The sequence below is a fragment of the Cyprinus carpio genome, chromosome B16 (assembly GCF_018340385.1).
Source record: "Cyprinus carpio isolate SPL01 chromosome B16, ASM1834038v1, whole genome shotgun sequence".
Taxonomy (NCBI): Eukaryota; Metazoa; Chordata; class Actinopteri; order Cypriniformes; family Cyprinidae; genus Cyprinus; species Cyprinus carpio.
In genome coordinates this window covers 26,984,662-27,004,966 of record NC_056612.1, presented here as the reverse complement: position 1 = coordinate 27,004,966, position 20,305 = coordinate 26,984,662, and the positions used below count along the sequence as shown (strand labels likewise).

Genomic DNA, 20,305 nt, shown 5'->3' with positions numbered 1-20,305 from the left:
CAAAGCGTTTACAAATGCTACTTTCAGGCTAGTTTTGTGTTGCACCACACACACAACTGAAATGGCACGTTATCCCTTGATTGTTTATAAAACTTTGTAAACTTTTCTTTTCAATGAGCGTCGCCTAATGCAGTGCTGAGGTGGCGTTTTCCAGGGAACACATTCCCACTCTCACAGAAAGTGCCATCACAAAGGATAAAACATAAGGTTTAGACAAACTGTGTTTGACGAATTCAGGTGTTGCGGAGATTGAAATGTTTATTTGATCCTATTTTGGTGAACAAATGAGCCACCTGCTGGACAGTGAGTGAATTACAGCTTGAATCGATTTCGCTCAACTTTGGCACAGCAGCGACATCTAGCGAGAAACAAGTGTTACTACAACTACCTACATTTGTAACAGCTTTCTAGAAAACAATTTTTATTTACTGTTACGGTGATTGCTATTGAAGAGCAATTTATTTCAATTTGCTTATATTAGAGAGCATCTGTAAATTGCTATGAGATGGTCATTGAATGATATACGTTGAAATATCTTAAAATATTGTGACTATATTACAAAAGAATCAATACTTTACATATACACAATCTATACCTAGATGTACATACACTCATACACACAAACAATGATTAATTTTTTTTTCTGGACAGTTTATTTTTTTTTATTCAAAACCATTTAAAACAAAGCATTTTAAGAGTCACTGAAAATCCTTCTACGGTTGCAGAACATAACTTAATAAACAAGACAAGCTCAGAACACACATCTCTAAAGAAATCGAAGGTTCCACATTGTAAATTTATTCGACAATGTTGCCTTATTTACTTTTTTCTCTTTTTCTAGTGACAATTTCATTGTAACTTCCTTAAAAAAAAAAAATTTAAAATAAAAACGGAAAACACAGTATTTGTACGTTTAAATGCTAACAACATGGTGAAAACCCTTCCGAAAACATTTTACAAACACTCTTAAGCTGCCTTTTGAGAATGTTTGGTGTTTAAAATCCAAAGATAGACCAAGAAAGAAAGAAAGATAGATAGATAAAGCAAAAAAACAAAGTTTAGGACAATATTCTTGCTTTTTGCCAACAGATTTAGCAAGGGCAAACTGTTTTGCCAAGACATAGACGGCTTGATTAAAAAATGGGATACAAATGGATATGAATGAAATATAGTAACTCCTGTCAAATCAATCAGTACATAAAAAGCAAGTCAACTATAAATGTTATTCTTAATATAAAACTTGGTAAAAAATAGTTATTTCAAACTGTACAGTCACCAAGTACATAGAAGGATCAGACGCTCGTTAGCTTCTCATTTGGCATCGCCAGCAGCGTCAACCTTCTGTGCCTACAAGAAACGGATTCAAAATAAAACAAAAGTCAGCTCCAAAGTGATTACCAAAGTTTACACGCTTCACTAATTGTTTGTTTTTCTAGAGCGGATATAGGGAATGAAAAGCAGAAGTATGTATATAGTTATTTGTTTACTTATAACTCTTTTAAGCGCTTTTCAGACGGACCTGGTCTGCCTTGGCGTCTCCGTTTTCAGCAGGGTTGCTGCCCTTCTTCCCCTTGGCTGGCTTCTGTGTAACCAATGACAATAAATATGATTTTAGAAATGATAACCGTAGCGATTTGATGGTTAACAAGTGGGGAAGGCATTCTGTCATCAGTGGAACTAAATGGTTATGTGATACTACTGCAAAGCTGCATATTATTAATTTTTGGGTTGGGGTTTTGTTTTTTGGTTTTTGTTTATGGTTTGGTGGTTTCTGTAAATCAATTCAGAGATGAATTAGACAAAGAAACGTCTGCATTATTAATCATTTCTTTATTAAAAAGATCCTGAAGAGGTTACTTACAGCAGACAACCTTGCGGAGCGTCTTGTTGGCTGAAAAAAAAAAAAAAAAACATAATACTGAATTAATAATAAATCAATGATGTAACCAAATAATCAAGACCGAGTAACCAATATAAAACTTTTATTGTTATATTTCACTGAAAAAATAAGTTAATTGGCTATTATAGTGAATATGTCTACAATAGCCAATGTAAATTATGTAAGCATAAATTATATATGTATGTGTTTCCCACAGAAATATGTTCTGCTTTTGCTTCATAAGGCTTGCAGTCTGATATAAGAAAAAAACTATAAGACAATAAAAGATAAAAAATATATATATATAAAAAAAAACATATACATAAATGAACAAACCTCCTCCTTGCCTTTGGCGGCCTTCTCTCCATCAATCTGTAAACAAATAAAAAAAACACACGAAAACGTTTTAGAAATCGAAAAAAAAAAACAATATATATATACGTTATATAAAACAAAAATGATACATTCCTCGAAAAAAAATAAAAGAAAATGGAACGTTCTGTGTAACAGTTGCGCGCGTTTACGTCATAGACGATAAGCCGCAGTTTTTCATAACGGACGACTTTGTCTTCTTCACTGTCTTCCCGCGCATATTCAAATTCAAATCCCGGCTGTCAGTGCGCGCGGGCAAAGACGGCTTCCTTTTGTTTGGCTGCATCACTACGCGCCTTTTAAACGACAGAGGGGCGATTCTCGGCGTACGGTCCCTTTGTTTTCCTCACTGTAAACCGCACAAAAGCGCGTTTAAACGGTGAAACAAGTTAATAAAAAAAAAAAACTTTAACGTTGCACAGTCCAAACGCAGATAACTAGCAAAGCACCGTCTTTAGAAGACACAGGTGCTGCTGTAAAGATGGCAGCTTGACGTAGAGTAGGCGTAATGCACATCAACAAGGACAGGAGCAGCTCAAGCGACACGATACCACAATATTACACTGATTATAGTTCATAAGATAGACGTTAAGACCTAAAATACACACGCGTGCAATCTTACATAAAGCCAAATGACTAACTGCGAGCTTTTTCATGTGAACTTCCAACACAACCACTCTCATCTGCAGTGTTTAAATGATAATATCTTATTAAATTTGAAGGCTGATGCTTATTATATCAGCAATAGTTTATCGCGGGAGTTGAACCAGCATCGTAAAACACTCGAGTTCCCTCCTTTTACATCATCTAGAGATCAGGCGGGTCTTACAGGATGTCACGGATTTGTTTTGCTCGAATAATTATTGAAATATTAATGCACGGTTACAGGTTTCAGTATTTGTCGGTTTTTAAACGCCCGTGTGATTTTATTTTCGGTTAAAAGTCGTTTTATTTTCGCTCGTGTTGTCGTCAGAGCGCGGTAAGATTGACATTCATGTGAAAAAAATCGACTGTCCGCCATTATAAAACAACCACACGATCACAGGCGATAACAGCGACGAAAAAATGGCAAAAATACAAACACATATGTACAAAAAACTAAATTCGCGATTTTGTTCAGAAATATAAAAAATCGCAGTGCACCCTTACCTTTCTTTTGGGCATCTTGGCTGCAGAAAAACCCCGAAAAAATGTCAAAAAATCTGAATGTTTGTGTAAATATTGTGCTCCTGAGCAACGACACCCTGCACGCCTCACAGCGTCTCGCGTAAAATACAATAACGGCTGTATATGTTTTATTAAGTTTTTATATTGAAATTTAAGATAGAAACCGGTTTAAACCGGATTTTGTATATCCCGTGCAGCGATTGGCTGCGAGGGTGATGACGTACCGCTGGGCGTCGCTTATCTCTTAAAGCAACAATGACAGAATTCCCCGCTCAGGTTTCAGAGCGCAGACGGAAGCTGCTGCTCGTCTCGGTGAGGACGGCGCCTCTGCTGGACACAGTGGAATTACACCCGGCAATTTAACACAAATAAAAATAAAATAAAAAAGATTACAGACTAAACGTGGTAGACACACATACGCATTATTTACAGAATTGTACAGGTGTGTGTGTATAAACCTTTTTAAGAACAAGTAACGGAACAAAATTGAATGGAACACAATAGCGTCTCAAAATGTAAATATCTTTTATTAGAAAGTTTGAAAATACAACTTTAAACAGATCTCCATTACTGGTTAATCCAAACACTATAATATGGAAATATCTTTTACTGTACCCTTTGATCACACTGCAAAAAAAGTGATGTTCTTCCACAGCATTTAGTGCAAATGTCTAAATGTTATTGTGTTTACTTGAAAAGAAAAATGACATTAGTGTTGTTTTATGAGGAATTGGTCAAAATGAGGCGTGTTTACGATTAAAACATGAACAAATCTCTGCAAACAGGAAGACACGTCTTCATTCTTCAATGACAGATATGTCTTTTTTCTAAGCATTAATCAACTTTTGTTCAATTTCTCAGAAAAGACTTTGTATCTTTATTTTGCTTCTCAAGTAAATGCATCTTAATTTAAGAATGTTTAGATGTTTTTATAGGGAAAAAAAGGAAAAACACTGAGAAATATTTTATTTATATATATTTTTTTCTGTAACATTTAATGGCATGACTATGAATTTAAGACGTTCTGCTCTGTTTTAAGACCTTTTTAGGCCTTAATTTGTGAAAGGTTGAACTAATACCCTTTTAAGACCCACAGAAACACTATACATAAACATATACATATATAATCCAACTTACAAAATAATTTACAGATAACAGATAAACTAATTTATTTATTTGTCAAAACTATTTTTAAGTAGAGGCCTTTAGATAAAAAGGTTTTAAGATAATGAAAAAATTAATCCAGTCAAGTGTGTCCAAACTTTTGACTGTTACTGCAATTTACCTTTACAACATATGTAATAAGTTAAAAAATTCTAGACTGAATATGCAATTTTTTTTACTCTGCCCTAAAAATTTCCTTGTCGAGATGCTCTTGCACGGAGTAAAACTTGCTCACATTTGATTTGTGAATTAAGTGTTTGTGAGGTGTCATTGAATTCCACAAATCTGAGATTGAATTATTTATTTATTATTTTCATCCTTAAAAATAAAATGCCTGAAATTCAAGTGAGATCAATCATATTTAACCTATTGTATTTCCTAGCATTTCTAGCCCAAAAAAAGAGCTCATGGGGTCAATCAATCAAAAAATTTATTTGAAGATTTAAGATCATTTATATTTCAATATCAATCATACATATCCACTGCCCCATAAAACGGGGTAAAACATCCTTCCAGATTTGAAGTATTTACAGATCAGTAAATACAAAAGTTCAGTGCTAAGCCACAACAGCCTGGCTGCTTAAATCGCTGAAGAAAGTGTCTCTCTTGTGCTGAAGGGCGTTGAGAAAGCAGCGAACCCTCTCCTCTCGGCTGGCGATGTAGTTCAGCAGTTCTTTCTGTCGACTCTGGGAGTCCACGAGCTTTCCATTCCCACGATGCTGCAGGAGCTCAGCCACACAGGAGCGATCCGCTTCCATCTGCTGGAGCGCTTGGCCTTCTCTGTGCAGATCTCGAGCTTTCTGCAACACACAACATGAGCATAACACCACTTGTGAATGGAATAAAGTTCATGTTTACGCTTTTGCATCTTCACTAAACTTTAAATAAATTTTGGAACTTCCTAAAAGTTGCTTTCAGGAAATCATTTAAGGAAACAATCGAGTAACGTTTACAAAAACATGCATTAAGCAACAACGGTACATTCTGTAATACAATATCCTGTGTGTTCAAGATGAAATGTTCTCAATTAGCATGTTGCCTCTTTTATAATAAGGTCATACTAATCTAAGAAGCATATATGACCATGAATAGTACAAAAATATTACAAAATCAATGGGTCTCATTCACTAATAATTACATGCAATATTTTGTGTATATATGAATAGTCTGCATAAGTCTGCATATTTGTTATTAACCTTGTTCTAATGTTATACATTTTGCATATTCTAAATACAAATGTTTTTGAAACTGATAATAATAATAATAAAAATCAGCATATTAGAATGATTTCTGAAGGATCATGTGACACTGAAGAGTAATGATGCTGAAAATTCAGCTTTGATCACAGGAATAAATTACATTTTGAAATATATTCACATAGAAAATTGTTACTTAAATTATAATAATATTTCACAATATTATTATCATCTCATTTTACTGTTTTTATTTTTTATTTTTATTATTATTATCATTAAATAAATGGAGCCCCTAAATGAGCAAAAACCTTTGTAAGATTTAGTTGAGAGTGAGACCCAATGCAGCTTTTACCTAAATAAGCTTTAAATCATTATAAAAACAGGAGGACAAAAGAGTTATGGTTTACCTGGAGAGATTGATAACTCAGCTGGTACTGTAAAACAGATTCACATAGATTCCAGAATGAATATTCCGGCCACAGGACCGACTGGAACACTAGACAGGAATATGAGGTCTGTGGAGTGTAAGATAATGCAGGAATATGAAAAACATTAATCATTTCAAAGCTGCAGGGGAATGTAAATATTAAGAGCAATATGAGCTTAACACACAATGGACAAGTCAGATAGATATCCATGGGACCGGCGCCAGACTTTCAGCTGCCATAAGTGTCGATTTGATGGGAACTCTCATTGGAAAAGGCAGTGATGGGAATTATTACAGCTCTTAAAGCAATAGTTCACCCAAAAATGAAAATTTGCTCACACCATCCAAGATGAAGATGGATTAGATTTGGAGAAATGTAGCATCGCATCACTTGCTTATCAAGGGGTGCTCTGCAGTGAATGGGTGCCGTCAGAATGAGAGTCTAAATAGTAAGTGATGGAATGCTACGTTTCTCCAAAACTGATAAAGAAACAAACTCATCCACATCTGGGATGGCCTGAGAGTGTGTACATTTTCAGCAATTTTCATTTTTGGGTGAACTATTCTTTATTGGCCCGACTTTATCATATTTATCGAGAAAGAACTCATTGTAATTATATATAATTACAGATTGTTCCAAAGTGAATCAAACTACGAATGCCATCTAAACTACAGTGCTGTATGTTTGTGTAAATGCTGGCAAGATATTGACTAAAGAAAGTCTCATTACCTGCCACAGGAGGAAATCACTGAGACGCACTTCTCCAGACGTACGGATGAGCAGATCGGGGTTTGGAGAATTACTGCTATAGAGACACTCGCTGAGGAGCACCTCAGACACATCACTGACACATCACACACAGAAGAACAATTAATCATACGTACAGATAATAAAACAGCTGTGGTTAGGAGCAAATCCTTTGTTTTCTCACACTGTGTGAAAAGCACAGTTTACCTGGATTTTATCAGGCCCTGCTCTACTCCCCAAGCCATTTCCTTCACTGCACTTGCAATTTCATATCTTGAGGTATATGCAAAGCACACATTCAGAAAACACCTACATAATCAAACAGAAAACCAGTCAACGACACGAGAGGAGGATACGTTTCTGCGAATGCATCAGTTATAGATCATGCTCTAAAACAGAAGGAATGTTTTTTAAGTCATAAACTGCACTTTAAACATTTGGGATCAGTCTTTTTTTTTGAAACACGTTAATAGTTTTATTCTGCAAGGATGCATTAAATTGATCAAAAGTAACAGTGAAGACATTTATAATGTTACAAAAGTTTTCTATTCCAAATAAATGCTGTTCTTTTGTACAACCGTACAACCGTTTTCACCACTGATAACAATGAGAAATGTTTCTTGAGCAGCAAATCAGCATTTTAGACTGATTTCTGAAGATCATGTGACACTGAAGACAATGATGCTGAAAATTCAGCTTTGCATCAAAGGAATAAATTACATTTTACAATATATTAAAATCTTAAAAAGATATTTTAAATTGTAATAATATATCCAATTATTACTGTTTTTACTGAATTTTTTAACAAATAAATGCAGCCTTGGTGAGCAATAGAGACATATTTCAAAAACAACAAAAAATCTTGTAACCAGTATTGTAAAGAATAGAGTGCAAAGTGTACTTGTTTATCGAGTAGGGCTAGGCAATATTACAAAAAATTATATTAATTTTGAATTTCTATACAATAGAAGGTCAAACTAATAAAATAGCATCATGAAGTGCTTACTTGTTGTGTGCTTTAGTTGCCACCACAGATTTGGCAATAAGCTGCTGCAGATCTGCAGGGAGTAGAGTCAGATCTCCCAGCACACGAATACACACACCATGCTTCTCCAGATTCTCCCTAGGGATTAGGACAAATTCACATATGGACTGTATAGATATTTAGCCATCAAACAGGTGATTTACATCTTGTGCAGCGACTTACTGCTCTGTCAGCAGGCGGCTGAACTTCTGTCTGGCCAGCTCCATCAGACCATCCACCTACCTCTTGGAGCGCTTGAAGTTCTCAAGAATGCGTACACAGTCACCTCGTGAATGCCCCAGTGAGTAGGCACCAGAGCGTCCGGTATGTGAGTTTAAACAAATGTATATTCTGAGTCCACACACACAGCTCATTTATTCTTCTCCCAGGCACCCGAATACCACCACGCCTCAGATTCTCCAGGACATCTCCCTAGGGATTAGGACAAATTCACATATGGACTGTATAGATATTTAGCCATCAAACAGGTGAACAGATCTTGTGCAGGAGTGTCTTACTGCTCTGTCAGCAGGCGGCTGAACTTCTGTCATCCACCTCCTCTTTGGAGCGCTTGAAGTTCTCAATGCTGAATGCATACACAGTCACCTCGTGAATGCCCAGGTTTAGGCACCAGCGGAGCGTCTATGTGAGTTTAAACAATGTATATTAAGAGACTGAGCATACATATACACTGTTCATAAGTTCGGGGGTCTGTAATATTTTTTTTGGGGGGGGGTTACTAGTTTTATTCAGGAAGGATGCATTTATTTGATCAAAAGTGTCAGTACAGACATTTATATTGTTACAAAAGATTTCTATTTCAAATAAATGCTGTTCTTTGAAACTCGTTTCATCAAATAATGTGTCATGGTTTTCATAAAAATATGAAGAAGCACAACTGTTTTCAGCATTTCTGATTGATAATAATCAGAAATGTTTCTTGAGCAGTTAATCAGTATATTTTCATGATTTCTGAAGATCATGTGACACTGAAGACTGGAGTAATGATGCTGAAAATACAGCTGCGCATCACAGAAATAAATTACAGTTTTACATTACAATTTATCCAAAGAGATTTTTTTTTAATTGCAATAATTTTTCACAATATTACTGTTTTTACTGTATTTTTGATCAAATAAACACAGCCTTGGTGAGCAGAAGAGACTACTTTCATTTCAAATCATTAAAAACATTTACAGACCCCAAACTTTTGAATAGTGATGCATTAAAATTTAAAGACCAGTGAGAAAACACAAATTACTGTGATAAAACTAACATTTATTTTACACAATATTTATAAAAATATTTGAAAACATAGTTTCTCCGTTGATATAACTGACAGAAAAGGGAACACTTAACACTCCTGTTAATCGATCAAGCAGTCAAACTGGCAAACTATCGGTCAGTTAATCCATCTGGCTGATATATCAGTCTGTTATTATCTTCATACTCACCTCTGCCAGTTTCTCAAAACCCTGCGAGTGGCCCTCCTGCCTCTGCACATGTGCCTTCTGGGCGAATCGCCTGTTACCGTCCATGATAAAGGCCACATGTTTGGGCATAGGCCCTGCCTGAGACATAAACAGAGATTAAGAAAGTCATTAAGGTGTTAGATCATCATTTGTAGTTCGATCACAGTACAGATCCTCTGAAAAGCACCTTCAGGACGTTGGCAGTGAGCCTTTCTAAAAAGGAGAGTTCCCTCTCTCGAATCCACGACATGACAGTGCTTTCTGTGAGAAAAAAAAAAAAAGAGTTACTGCTACAAAATGCATAGTAATGGCCAGGATTTTGGAGAAATGGTTGAAACACATCTTGTACAAGCATTTGAACCATAAAGAGGCACTTATTTTAATTTGCAATCTAACTATATCTCCAACTATTTATATCACTGAATTAAATGCCATTAAATATAATGACATTAATTGATTAAACGATGTTGATGTCTGTAGAGCAGGGTGGTAGACACTAATTAAATATGAATATAATAAAATTAAATAAACGCAGAATTGCTGGATCTAAATGAACACTTGCACATACATACATATTTCCTTAAAATTTTAATTAACGTTACCCAGGTAAATTTTACTTCTATTTCAATGTAAGTTGTTATTAATGTTTTTAATAACTGACAGAAACCAAATTTATAATGACAGTTTACCTGAAATTGTCCTGATGAGATTAATTATGTATTAAAATCTGTCCTACTTCTCAATCTCTTTTGACAACATGAATAGGAAAATATATTGTAGGCAATTCACAACCGTTTTTTTTCCCAATTAAACCTTACCAAGCTCAAAACACAGACAACTGTAACCACATCAGTAAATAAACATATTAAATTAATCTATCTGATTATTTTAATAAAGACATATAACCGGTTCGTGCTTGGAAGGCACGAGAGCGCGCATACTATCCTAAATATCACGTCATTACGCTGTTAAAATAGATAATCACATGCATTAAAAGGAGGCTTTAATTCAAACAAATCGAAATCAGTTTGATTTAAAGCGTTAATACGCTGTTCTTTAAGAAGTAATAAAGCTCCAACTCACTGCCTGTCTGTAGGATGACGTCTTCTTCCTCTGACAGGAAACGACGACACAGAAACGCGACAGCAAACGCCAAAATAAAGGAGGTTTTTTTGACCAACGCAAAACCTCCATGAAATTTAAACCATGTTTAAACTAGTAATATGAATGAATAATACTGTTGTTATTTTTTTAATGCAAAAAAAAAAGTGTAGAAAGCAAAGCACACCCATCATAAAAAATAGAAAAGTCTTTAAAAAAAGGGGCTAAACAAACATTAAGAAATGTAAATTTGTATATGAAAACACGTGTATTTGTTTGTTTGTTTGTTTAAAATCATTCCTTAACTTTACGTAGGGACAATTAAACTAGCTTTTTTTTTTTGCCATCAGAAAGTCGGTGTAATTATGAAATTTCCATAAAATGTTGTCTTAGTGTGTTAACATTTTAGATATTTTAACAATAGATATGGTAACACTTTATTATAGTTCTTGTATTCTATTTAGCATAGAGTTTAATCGTGTGATTTGTTGCAAGACCAAGGTTACAAAAAGGATGGGAAATTATTATTTATTATTTATTTATGTATTATAAATAGTGGCTGGTAAATGTTTTTTTCTTTTTCTTTTTTTTTGAAAAGATTTTGATTTTGAACTAAATCTTCCAAAAAAATAAAAATAAATAAAAAATAAATAAAAAAATAAATGTTATAGGTCTTAATATTTCACTTTTCTGTATTGTAGTCTAACTATATGAGCATTAAATTTTTAATTGCACAGAATAAACAGTCTAGTTGTTTGTTTTAAGTCTAAAATTGTATTTATAATTACACATATGACAACTATACATCTAATATGTTTGCAAATATTTAAAGTATAAATCATATTCAAGCCAATGCTAATTCTGATATTTGTTTTTCAGTGGCTTTTATTGGAGTTGACATTTCACTTCATGTGTTTTTTGTTGAGGTTCATCTCACGCCATCCACGTAGTGCACTAAATAAGTTCATCTGTTTAGTATATAGCGCGTAGTACACAGTATGCATGTATTAGTTGTAGTATGAATGAATTTGCATTTTCATGCGCACACTAGAGGGCGAGCACAAAACAGACCAGTTACAGTCAAGAATCTCAGCAGTGGGAGGAGAAGAAGAAGAAGAAGGAGACGGAGAAGAAGGGCTCTCGGTCTGTGGGGGGTGACGGAGGGGTCGAGCGTTTTTGTTGTTCCGCTGGTGGATCCTGCTTAAACGGTGAACAGGAGGCACAACGACCCGAACCAGAGCAGCCCGACTCCGGAAAGAGCCTGGAGGAGCGGGTCGTCACGGATCGGAACTAAGGCGCTTTTGTTTCTCTCTCAACTCCTGCGGGTTTGGGGGCTCCAGCGGCGGCGGCGGAGACGATCCCGCTCGCCCAGGGAAGGAGGCTGGAAGTCGGGGACGCTTCCAGCCTGCAGGGCCGGGCGCCGTGGCGATTGAGCATCTGGAATTTGGTGAACCCTTTGGGGCTCAGTGGATGGGATGGAGCCGGGACCATCTGGCGCTGGTGGGTTCTAAATTGTTTCGAATCTTATGTTTCCTAATCTTATTAACGCTACACATGGCATAATTTCATAATGATACATTGTAGCGCTCATTGTGACACTCTCTAAGGATACATTGTAACATTCCGCAAGCACGCATTGTATCATTCCAGAAGGAACATTGTAACCGTCTATTAGAATGTTGACTGCTAGGTGATACCTGGAAGTGAATTTAAAGGTGTAGGAACCTTTATAAGTGCTTAAGGGGAATAAGAGAGATTGTCCCAGGTCAGGGGTCGTGGGAAGACATGAGCTTGAAGCCCGCCTTCAGCAGATGCAGCAGGGGAAAGTGACCCCCAGGGGTCTTTATTGATCCTGCTACAATGTGACTCAGTCCAATGTTACCAATTTCACTTCCATTAACAGTGTAAATGCATACGACCAGATAAATGATTTACATTAGGAGGGATAAAAGCTGCCTGGCTGCTGCTGCTGTGGGTTTTTGGGAATATGATTTGATTTAATTTGACAAATTATGAACTGTTTCAAAGGATGTCTTTAAATGCAGATATGGAAAATTGTCAGTTTGACCTAAAGTTGCATGGGATGTGTAAAGCTGTGTGAAAGGGTTAAAACGATTTCAGATCATGGAAACTAATAAATCCTGCTCGTTGTTTTTGTGTTCCATTTCACAATTTGTGAGGTTAAAGTGTTTAATTGGAGATCAGACTTTAAGATTTAAATCTGAACTCGACAACATTTACAAATTAACTTTTTTTTTTTTACATTGAATTGTTTGTTTGAGCATCACAACAACAAAACATTGACTCAACCAATTCTGTGAGTTTGGGGCGGGGCTATCTGTTGCTCTGACCAATGGCAGTTGGGCAGGATTGTTTGAGAAACCTGTTTGAAACGATTATTATTTTTGCAGGCTTTAACTTTTTACAAATGATTTTTTTCTGAGGCACTTTTGTCATCGTGATAGTTCTCTTTTAGTCACTTATTGTCAATAGTCTTGTATACCAGACACCTTGCTCAGTGAAAGCCCACATTGCTAGAGCAAAACGTGTTGATGTAGTTGTTTGTGTGACTCTGAGGGTGGCCTTTATTAATGAGCGGCAGGGGAAGGGTCACAGGGGCTGTGCACTGGCCAGGTGGCGTCTCTGTGGATCTTGCACACTTCAGTGCGTTATGCTCTTGAGCCCTCAATAGCAGGACATCTGGGACTCCAGACCAAAATATTGGTTCTGTTCCTCTGTCACAGTTCTGCCCACTTCTGCTTTCCTTAGTATGGACAGCAGGGCTGATTTATAACAAAATGCATTAACGAATGTTAACTGATATACTGATACTTGATAACTGATAACTTTGATCTTAAATGTTACTAAGATTTATTAGTTTATTAATTGATTTTTATAGTTTTTATTTTTAGTGCAATGTGGACTAATATAAATGCGAAATTTCATGTAGAAACATCCATGAAAATCTTTGAGCATTAATGCAAAAGTCCGAGTTTTGAATTGATTCATTGAAATTAACAGTATGAACGAATGAATCAAACCCTAACATAGATTTGTTAATCAAGTCTAACTTCATATATATATATATGTATGAGTTTAAATATATATATATATATAACAGATATTTTTTTTTTTATTATTTGTTGACAGAAAAAATGATTATTATATATATATATATATATATATATGGTAATATTTTCTCATTTGCATATATTAAGATAAACTAACAAAAAAATAAAAATGTGCATGTCAGATTGCTTTTGAAAACGTATTAGTACATATTAAAATTAACATGAATTAAGTATTAATTAATGGCTGTTCGATGCGTTAACTTTATTGTCATGCAGCACTTTTGACAGTTGAAAATTGCATTAACGAATGTTAACTGATATACTGATACTTGATAACTGATAACTTCGATCTTAAATGTTACTAAGATTAACTAGATTAATAAATGCTTTAAATAGTTTTTATTTTTAGTGCAATGTGGACTAATATAAATGCGAAATTTCATGTAGAAACATCCATGAAATCTTTGAGCATAATGCAAAATGCAAGTCCGAGTTTTGAATTCTTTGATTGAATTCATTGAAATTAACAGTATTGAACGCTATGAATCAAACCCTAACATAGTTTTGCTACTCAAGTCTAACTCCAATATATTATATATATATATATATATATATATAATATAATATAACAGATATTTTTTTTTATTATTTGTTGACAGATAAAAATATTATTATATATATATAATATATATATATATGGTAATATTTTCTCATTTGCATATATTAAGATAAACTAACAAAAAAATAAAAATGTGCATGTCAGATTGCTTTTGAAAACGTATTAGTACATATTAAAATTAACATGAATTAAGATTAATTAATGCTGTAGATGCTTTAACTTTATTGTCATGCAGAAAATTTGACTGTTGATGCAAAATAAGTAAATCAGAGTTTTGAATTGATTCACTGAAATGAACAGTTTGAACTGATGCAAATAAATTAATAAAGTTCGAAGTTCTTTTTACACCCCTATCAAAATAATTGCAAATATATTGTAAATGTAAAATTTCTTTGGCATAAGAAGCAGAAACAGAGCTGGACTACAGCCTTTAGTAAATGTAGTGGGCAAATCTCACAATATTCCCAATGATGCTTAGTCTTATATCAGCAGCAAACATGTTATATACACATCTATATATAGCTATCTATCTATATGTATGTATGTCTATCAGCCAGCCCTAACAGAGAGCCGCCATTGTTTACTGCTTTCTTGAGATCTGGCTCCATTTCTAGCCATCTGCCGCTGCCTGCATTGATTCGCTCTGCTGTAGGAACATAGAGTTTGCCATTGATCAAGACTTAGCAGAGTATATATCCTGCAGAAAAAAGCATACCAGAGTTCTCCGAAGCGCCTCTTAAATCATAGGCGAGCTATAAAGTGGGCCGTGTAGGATAAGATTGATGACCTTGTCTCGGCGTAATGTGGAGGTGCTCGCTGACACTATACGATGAATAAGGCCAATGTCCGGCTCTCCCAAAACCCCCACGTATCCCTGGTCTCCCGATCTCCATGACAATGTGTGTTGCTGTGCGGTTGCTATGGAGAGGCTGGGAATGTTTTGGGGCCCCTGTGTTTGTGTGTGCTGATGTGGAGGTGAGGGGGGCTCCCCCTGATCGGGAAGGAGGGCAGCTGGGGTCTTTGTTATGATGGAGGGAGTGTTCTTCGGAGAGGTTAAAGGCGTCAATGCTTTAAACTAGTGCTTCGCAAATAGTTTTGGTTCAGGATGCAGATTTTACTTTGGACAACAGAAGTGGTTATCAAAATGTTGGCGTGTGTAATTTCTGTGCCACTAGCGCCACCGACGTGAGTCGCAAAATGACTGTTTTCAAACGTGTTTCCCAAATCTGGCCATTGGTGGAATGTTGTTTTGTTATAGGCTGGTTGATATGCTCAAACAAATCTGTTTTAAAACCATGTCAACCTAAGAGTGATTTATTTATAATTATTATCTGTCTCTATACTTATGGGATAGAATAAAGTAGCATGGAAAAAAATAACCTATATGAATAATAATAAAAAAAAGAACACGGAAAAGTGTTGAAGTTACCATTATCTACAAAGACCCAACCATAGTTGTTATTGTTAACTAACTAACGCTATTAATATAGTTTTGTTTATGAAAGTAAAGCTGAAAAAAAAAATAGATGAAAGAAATAAAAAAAAAAACCCTTAAAATTAGTAAAACTAAAACTGAAATATAAAAAAAAACATGTTTTGCTTCACTGCTAGTGTATTTTCTTTGACCTTCTGTGTATTTGTAGATGGTTTAGAGGGCGGGGGGCCTGTCACACAGACATCTGTCTAATTTGACTAGCAAAGTGACAAATAAATTTCCAGCAAAACAAAGTAGTGTTTGACTGGACAAGTGACATCAACAACAACACATGGAAGGTCTTTTCTTCTCCATTTTAAACGTTTATAAGTCTGTTTATTTTGTTATCCTAACTGTACATGATTATATGTTATTGTTTATTATTCAACATCACTGCTGGAGTCAAAGACACATGCAGTGATGTGAAAATACAGAGCAGGTCCCAAACAATGCATGCCAACAGTGTTGGGGTAATGCATTACAAGTAGTTGCGAGATACATAATCAGATTACTTTATTTCAAAAAAGTAATGCTAGTTACTTTGTTTTCCCATTTATTGACTGACAAGTCTCCTGTCCCCATATTGGGAGAAATCGGAAGTACAGAGGCATTGTGTGTGCTGTGTGAACATGATGTAGTTCTAGACTAAATGTGTGTGTGCATTAATTCATCCCATTCACAAAAAACAGATTTAGTATTCATCAAAATCAATGCAAACTCAGAATATGACGCAAACCTGCAATAATTTAATATGTTAAATAACACAAATGTATCTAATCCCATTTTATTAACTAATTTCTTTGCTGCTGACCTTTGATGATCCAGTTCATCCATACTAATAATCAAAAATGACTTCAGATAAACTAACAATTTAACTGAAGAGTGTTGAACCTTCTTCTCCTGTGTTCTACTGTACCGACGTGACTTTACTTTTACTTTTACTCGCACTTCAGCCTGAGGTTTATTCATTACACTTTTTGGTGTGAAAGGGCTTTTACATTTGGTATAAATAGAACTTCTTAATTAAAAACAATCAAGCCCTGCTCATTTAAAAAGTAACACTAAAGTAATGCATTACTTTCCATAAAAAGTAACTAAGTAACGTAATTAGTTACTTTTTTTAGGGAGTAAGTGAAGTAATATTGTTGTGTTTTTTTTTTAGTAGTTTTTTCCAACACTGCATGCCAATGCAGAACTTTGGGGCTTTAAACTAAAGCAGAAGCTTTTTATTAAGAGTTCATGGTTACCAGTAACAACTTACTATATTAATATAGTGTTAATATGAAGTTCATTAATGTCACCCAGTTAGAGTTTAGAGTCTGTTTTAAAACATCAGGTTGACTGTTTGGAGGGTTCACACCGATTTATTTGTTTTTTAATTATTCTTTTGGTTTGAATCCACTTCCAACCTTCCAACCCCCTTCCCATTTTAGTCGCCATCCTCTTTGTTCCTTTCCCCTGCTTTTGTCCTGTTTCCATACACACTCCTGTCACCATATCTCTAGTCCCATAATCCCCCAAACTCCTCCCTGTGATCTTCTTTTTTAAATGTGTCTCTGTTATTATATCCTGTTTTCTTATTGATGTCTTTTTTTTTCTCTCTCTCGCGCTCTCAGTCTCTCTCTCCTCTCTCTCTCTCTCTCTCTCGTCTCTCTCTCTCTCTCTCTCTCTCTCTCTCTCTCTCTCTCTCTCTCTCTCTCTCTGTCTGTCTGTCTGTCTGTCTGTCTCTCGTCCGCAGTGCCCACCGGGCCGTACCCCCCACCCCTGCAGCAGGTGTTCCAGGCACCCCGCAGGCCGGGCATGGGCACCGTCGGCAAACCCATCAAGCTGCTTGCCAACTACTTTGAGGTGGAAATCCCAAAAATGGATGTGTACCACTATGAAGTGGACATCAAACCTGATAAGTGTCCTCGACGGGTCAACAGGTAAATGCCTCTTCATCTGAAACATCCACAATCATTCCTAGGGCTGTCACCTATTTATATGACACTATATATATATTTATATTATATAATATATATATATATATTATATTATATATACAGATATATATATATATATATTATAGCACAAAAGCAGTCATAAGTTGCTGGAGTATATCTGTAGCAATAGCCAAAAATACATTGTATGGGTCAAAATGATAGATTTTTCTTTTATGCCAAAAATCATTAGGATATTAAGTAAAGATCATGTTCCATGAAGATATTTTGTAAATTTCCTACCGTAAATATGTCTTAACCTTATTTTTGATTACTGATATGGATTGCTAAGAACTTAATTTCAACAAATTTAAAGATGATTTTCTCAGTATTTTGATTTTTTTGCACTCATTTTCAAATAGTTGTATCTTGGCCAAATATTGTCCTCCTAACAAACCATACATCAATGGAAAGATTATTATACTCAGCTTTCAGATGATGAATTGACCTTATGACTGGTTTTGTGGTCCAGGGTCATGTATATATATATATATATATATATATTTCTGTCAACAAAGAAATTAGAAATGTTATGTGAAATAAAAATGTTTAAGTACTAAACTTAAACTACTAACTGAAATAAATATAAATATAAAACTAAGATATACAAACAAATAAGCTAAATAAAAATATTTTAAAAATGACAAAAGCACGTTACAAAACCACTAAAATGTGAACACCCCGCACTGTATTTGGAATCAGGTAGAATTACATAAAATAATATTTATTTTGTATTCTGTCATAATTGTCTTGCTATCTTGTTTTTGTTTATCGAAACAAAGTTGACAAATAAATATCAGATGGAAAAATGTATATTTAAAAAAAACACAAAAAGTAGAAATAATATTTTAGTAACTTACTGAAATTAAAATAAAATAATTTAAAAAATAATTTGAAGTACTAAAATTACTAAAACTGAAAATAATATAAATTAAAGCTAAATGACTCAAATGAAAACTGAAAATATAAAACTAAAAGCTTCTTCATTTTATCATGCTGATTTTGGAATCTGAGGTAGATTGACATGAAAAATATTTTATTTATTCCACTTTAGTCTTAGTCCACTTTGCATTCACACTGTCAACAAACAAGATGTTAATGTTCAATAACTTGAAATTCAGACTAAATTTGGCCAGTTATTTTTTTTTCTTAGCCTTCAAAATATTTCAAGATGACAAAGCATCAGGTTTAGCTTTTGATTATGTAATAATCTTGACAGGCTTAGTCTTTCCTCGGTATGAATTGAGATAAAGTTTCCCCTATCATCAGCTATTTCTCTAAAATCATTGGGGTCAGTAGAATCAAAGCCTGCAGATTTGCACGGTCAAAATATTTCAGTTATCTCAATTACATAAAGCTTGACCTAGAAAGGAACCTCCTCATGCTGTTCTTCCCTCAAAAGGTTTTTAGTATGAAGTGTTGCTGTAGACGTGCAGGCAACGCTTGAGTTCTGTTCATCCTGTAACTGTATTTTCAGTTCAACCGAGCTGTCTGCCTTCTGAGTTAAATACAACTTAAGCCTGGTTTATTCTCGACGCGTCTGCACAAGTGTGAGGATGAGTGTGAAAGTGACATCATTGTGCCGTCACCAGTGCATGTGTGCGCCTGAGCCAAATTCTGTGCACCACAATCCCATCAGACCCTTAAATATCAAACACTTTCTGAGGCAGAAAAGGATGCTTGTAATGTAAAAAGCACAGTTTTTTTTTAAACTACAGAGTAAAGTTTGAGTCTGTTACAGCTCATCAGTTGTTCTTATATATATATATATATATATATATATATATATATCCATATATATATATATATATATATATACATATATATATTATATATATATATATATATATATATATATATATATATATCATATATATATATATATATATATCATATATATATATATATATATAGCTACACATATATTATATATATATACACACACACACACATACATATAAGTAAATATTCAGTGTATGGAAGTACATACAATTTTTTCATTGCCTTTTGTTCACATATTTTATTTCACCAGTAATTAAATGCATGTTTAAAAAGTAGGTTTAACAAAATCATAAAAATACAATAAATAAAAGTATTAAAATAATTTTAAAAACTATATAATACATTATTATTATTATCATCAAAATTTTGCAGTCAGGTAAATGTTTTTTAATTAATTATTTTTTTTAATTAATACTTTTATTCAGCAGTGACAAATTAAATTGTTCAAAAGTGACAGTAAATACATTTATAATAATTTACGAAAGATATCACTTTCAAATAAATGCTGTTCTTTTGAACTTTCCACAGAAATATGAAGCAGCACAACTGTTTTCAACATTGATAATAATCAGAAATGTTTCTTGAACAGAAAATCAGCATATTATAATGATTTTTTAAGATAGTGTGACACTGAAGACTGGAGTAATGATGCTGAAAATACAGATTTGATCACAGAAATATATTACATTTTAAATTGTAATAATATCTCACAATATTTCTGTTTTTACTGTATTTTTCATTAAATAATTGCAGCCTTGGTGTGGAATTATCATCACATACATACAGTGTCACATACAGTCGGTCATCGTCACAAAATAATCTTCAGATCA

The 20,305-nt window shown here is 34.4% G+C and overlaps 2 protein-coding genes and 2 long non-coding RNA genes across 5 annotated transcripts in view; 1 reads left to right on the top strand and 3 right to left on the bottom strand.

Annotated features, from left to right (window-relative positions):
• Positions 1 to 630: 630 nt before the first annotated feature.
• On the bottom strand, positions 631 to 1,722 carry LOC109083960. The gene is made up of 2 exons (XR_006156780.1): positions 1,520 to 1,722; positions 631 to 1,347 (listed from the first exon to the last, which is right to left on the bottom strand). It is a non-coding gene; the product is annotated as an uncharacterized LOC109083960 (long non-coding RNA).
• A 139-nt stretch (positions 1,723 to 1,861) lies between these two features.
• Positions 1,862 to 3,620, bottom strand: LOC122140049. Its single transcript, XR_006156779.1, has 3 exons — positions 3,401 to 3,620; positions 2,216 to 2,251; positions 1,862 to 1,891 (listed from the first exon to the last, which is right to left on the bottom strand). It is a non-coding gene; the product is annotated as an uncharacterized LOC122140049 (long non-coding RNA).
• A 1,375-nt stretch (positions 3,621 to 4,995) lies between these two features.
• Positions 4,996 to 10,641, bottom strand: LOC109083962 (dehydrodolichyl diphosphate synthase complex subunit DHDDS-like). 2 transcript variants are annotated; one of them, XM_042741760.1, is made up of 10 exons: positions 10,533 to 10,641; positions 9,637 to 9,710; positions 9,432 to 9,548; positions 8,533 to 8,619; positions 8,161 to 8,216; positions 7,960 to 8,076; positions 7,161 to 7,262; positions 6,936 to 7,050; positions 6,186 to 6,293; positions 4,996 to 5,382 (listed from the first exon to the last, which is right to left on the bottom strand). In XM_042741760.1, the coding sequence occupies exons 2-10, from the start codon at positions 9,697 to 9,699 to the stop codon at positions 5,140 to 5,142; spliced, it is 1,008 nt and encodes a 335-aa protein (XP_042597694.1). In that variant the 5' UTR covers positions 9,700 to 9,710; positions 10,533 to 10,641; the 3' UTR covers positions 4,996 to 5,139. The 2 variants fall into 2 exon arrangements, with proteins under 2 accessions (XP_042597694.1, XP_042597695.1); XM_042741761.1 differs by lacking the exon at positions 10,533 to 10,641 and adding an exon at positions 10,139 to 10,485.
• Positions 10,642 to 11,636: 995 nt separating this feature from the next.
• LOC109083959 (protein argonaute-1-like) overlaps positions 11,637 to 20,305 on the top strand; it is a 29,903-nt gene continuing 21,234 nt past the window's right edge. Inside the window, exons 1-2 of the mRNA XM_042741758.1 lie at positions 11,637 to 12,050; positions 17,453 to 17,639. Of these exons, the coding sequence (XP_042597692.1) occupies positions 12,026 to 12,050; positions 17,453 to 17,639 (212 nt within the window). The 5' untranslated portion in view covers positions 11,637 to 12,025. The remainder of the gene's footprint in view (positions 12,051 to 17,452; positions 17,640 to 20,305) is intronic.

Coding starts and splice junctions, on each gene's coding strand:
- LOC109083962 (XM_042741760.1), bottom strand. CDS start 9,699: ATGTCGTGGATTCGAGAGAGGGAACTCTCCTTTTTAGAAAGGCTCACT. Junction 8,620..9,431: donor GTTTTGAGAAACTGGCAGAG/GTGAGTATGAAG, acceptor AAACTCACATAG/ACGCTCCGCTGGTGCCTAAA. Junction 5,383..6,185: donor TGAGTTATCAATCTCTCCAG/GTAAACCATAAC, acceptor TGTGTGTTGCAG/AAAGCTCGAGATCTGCACAG.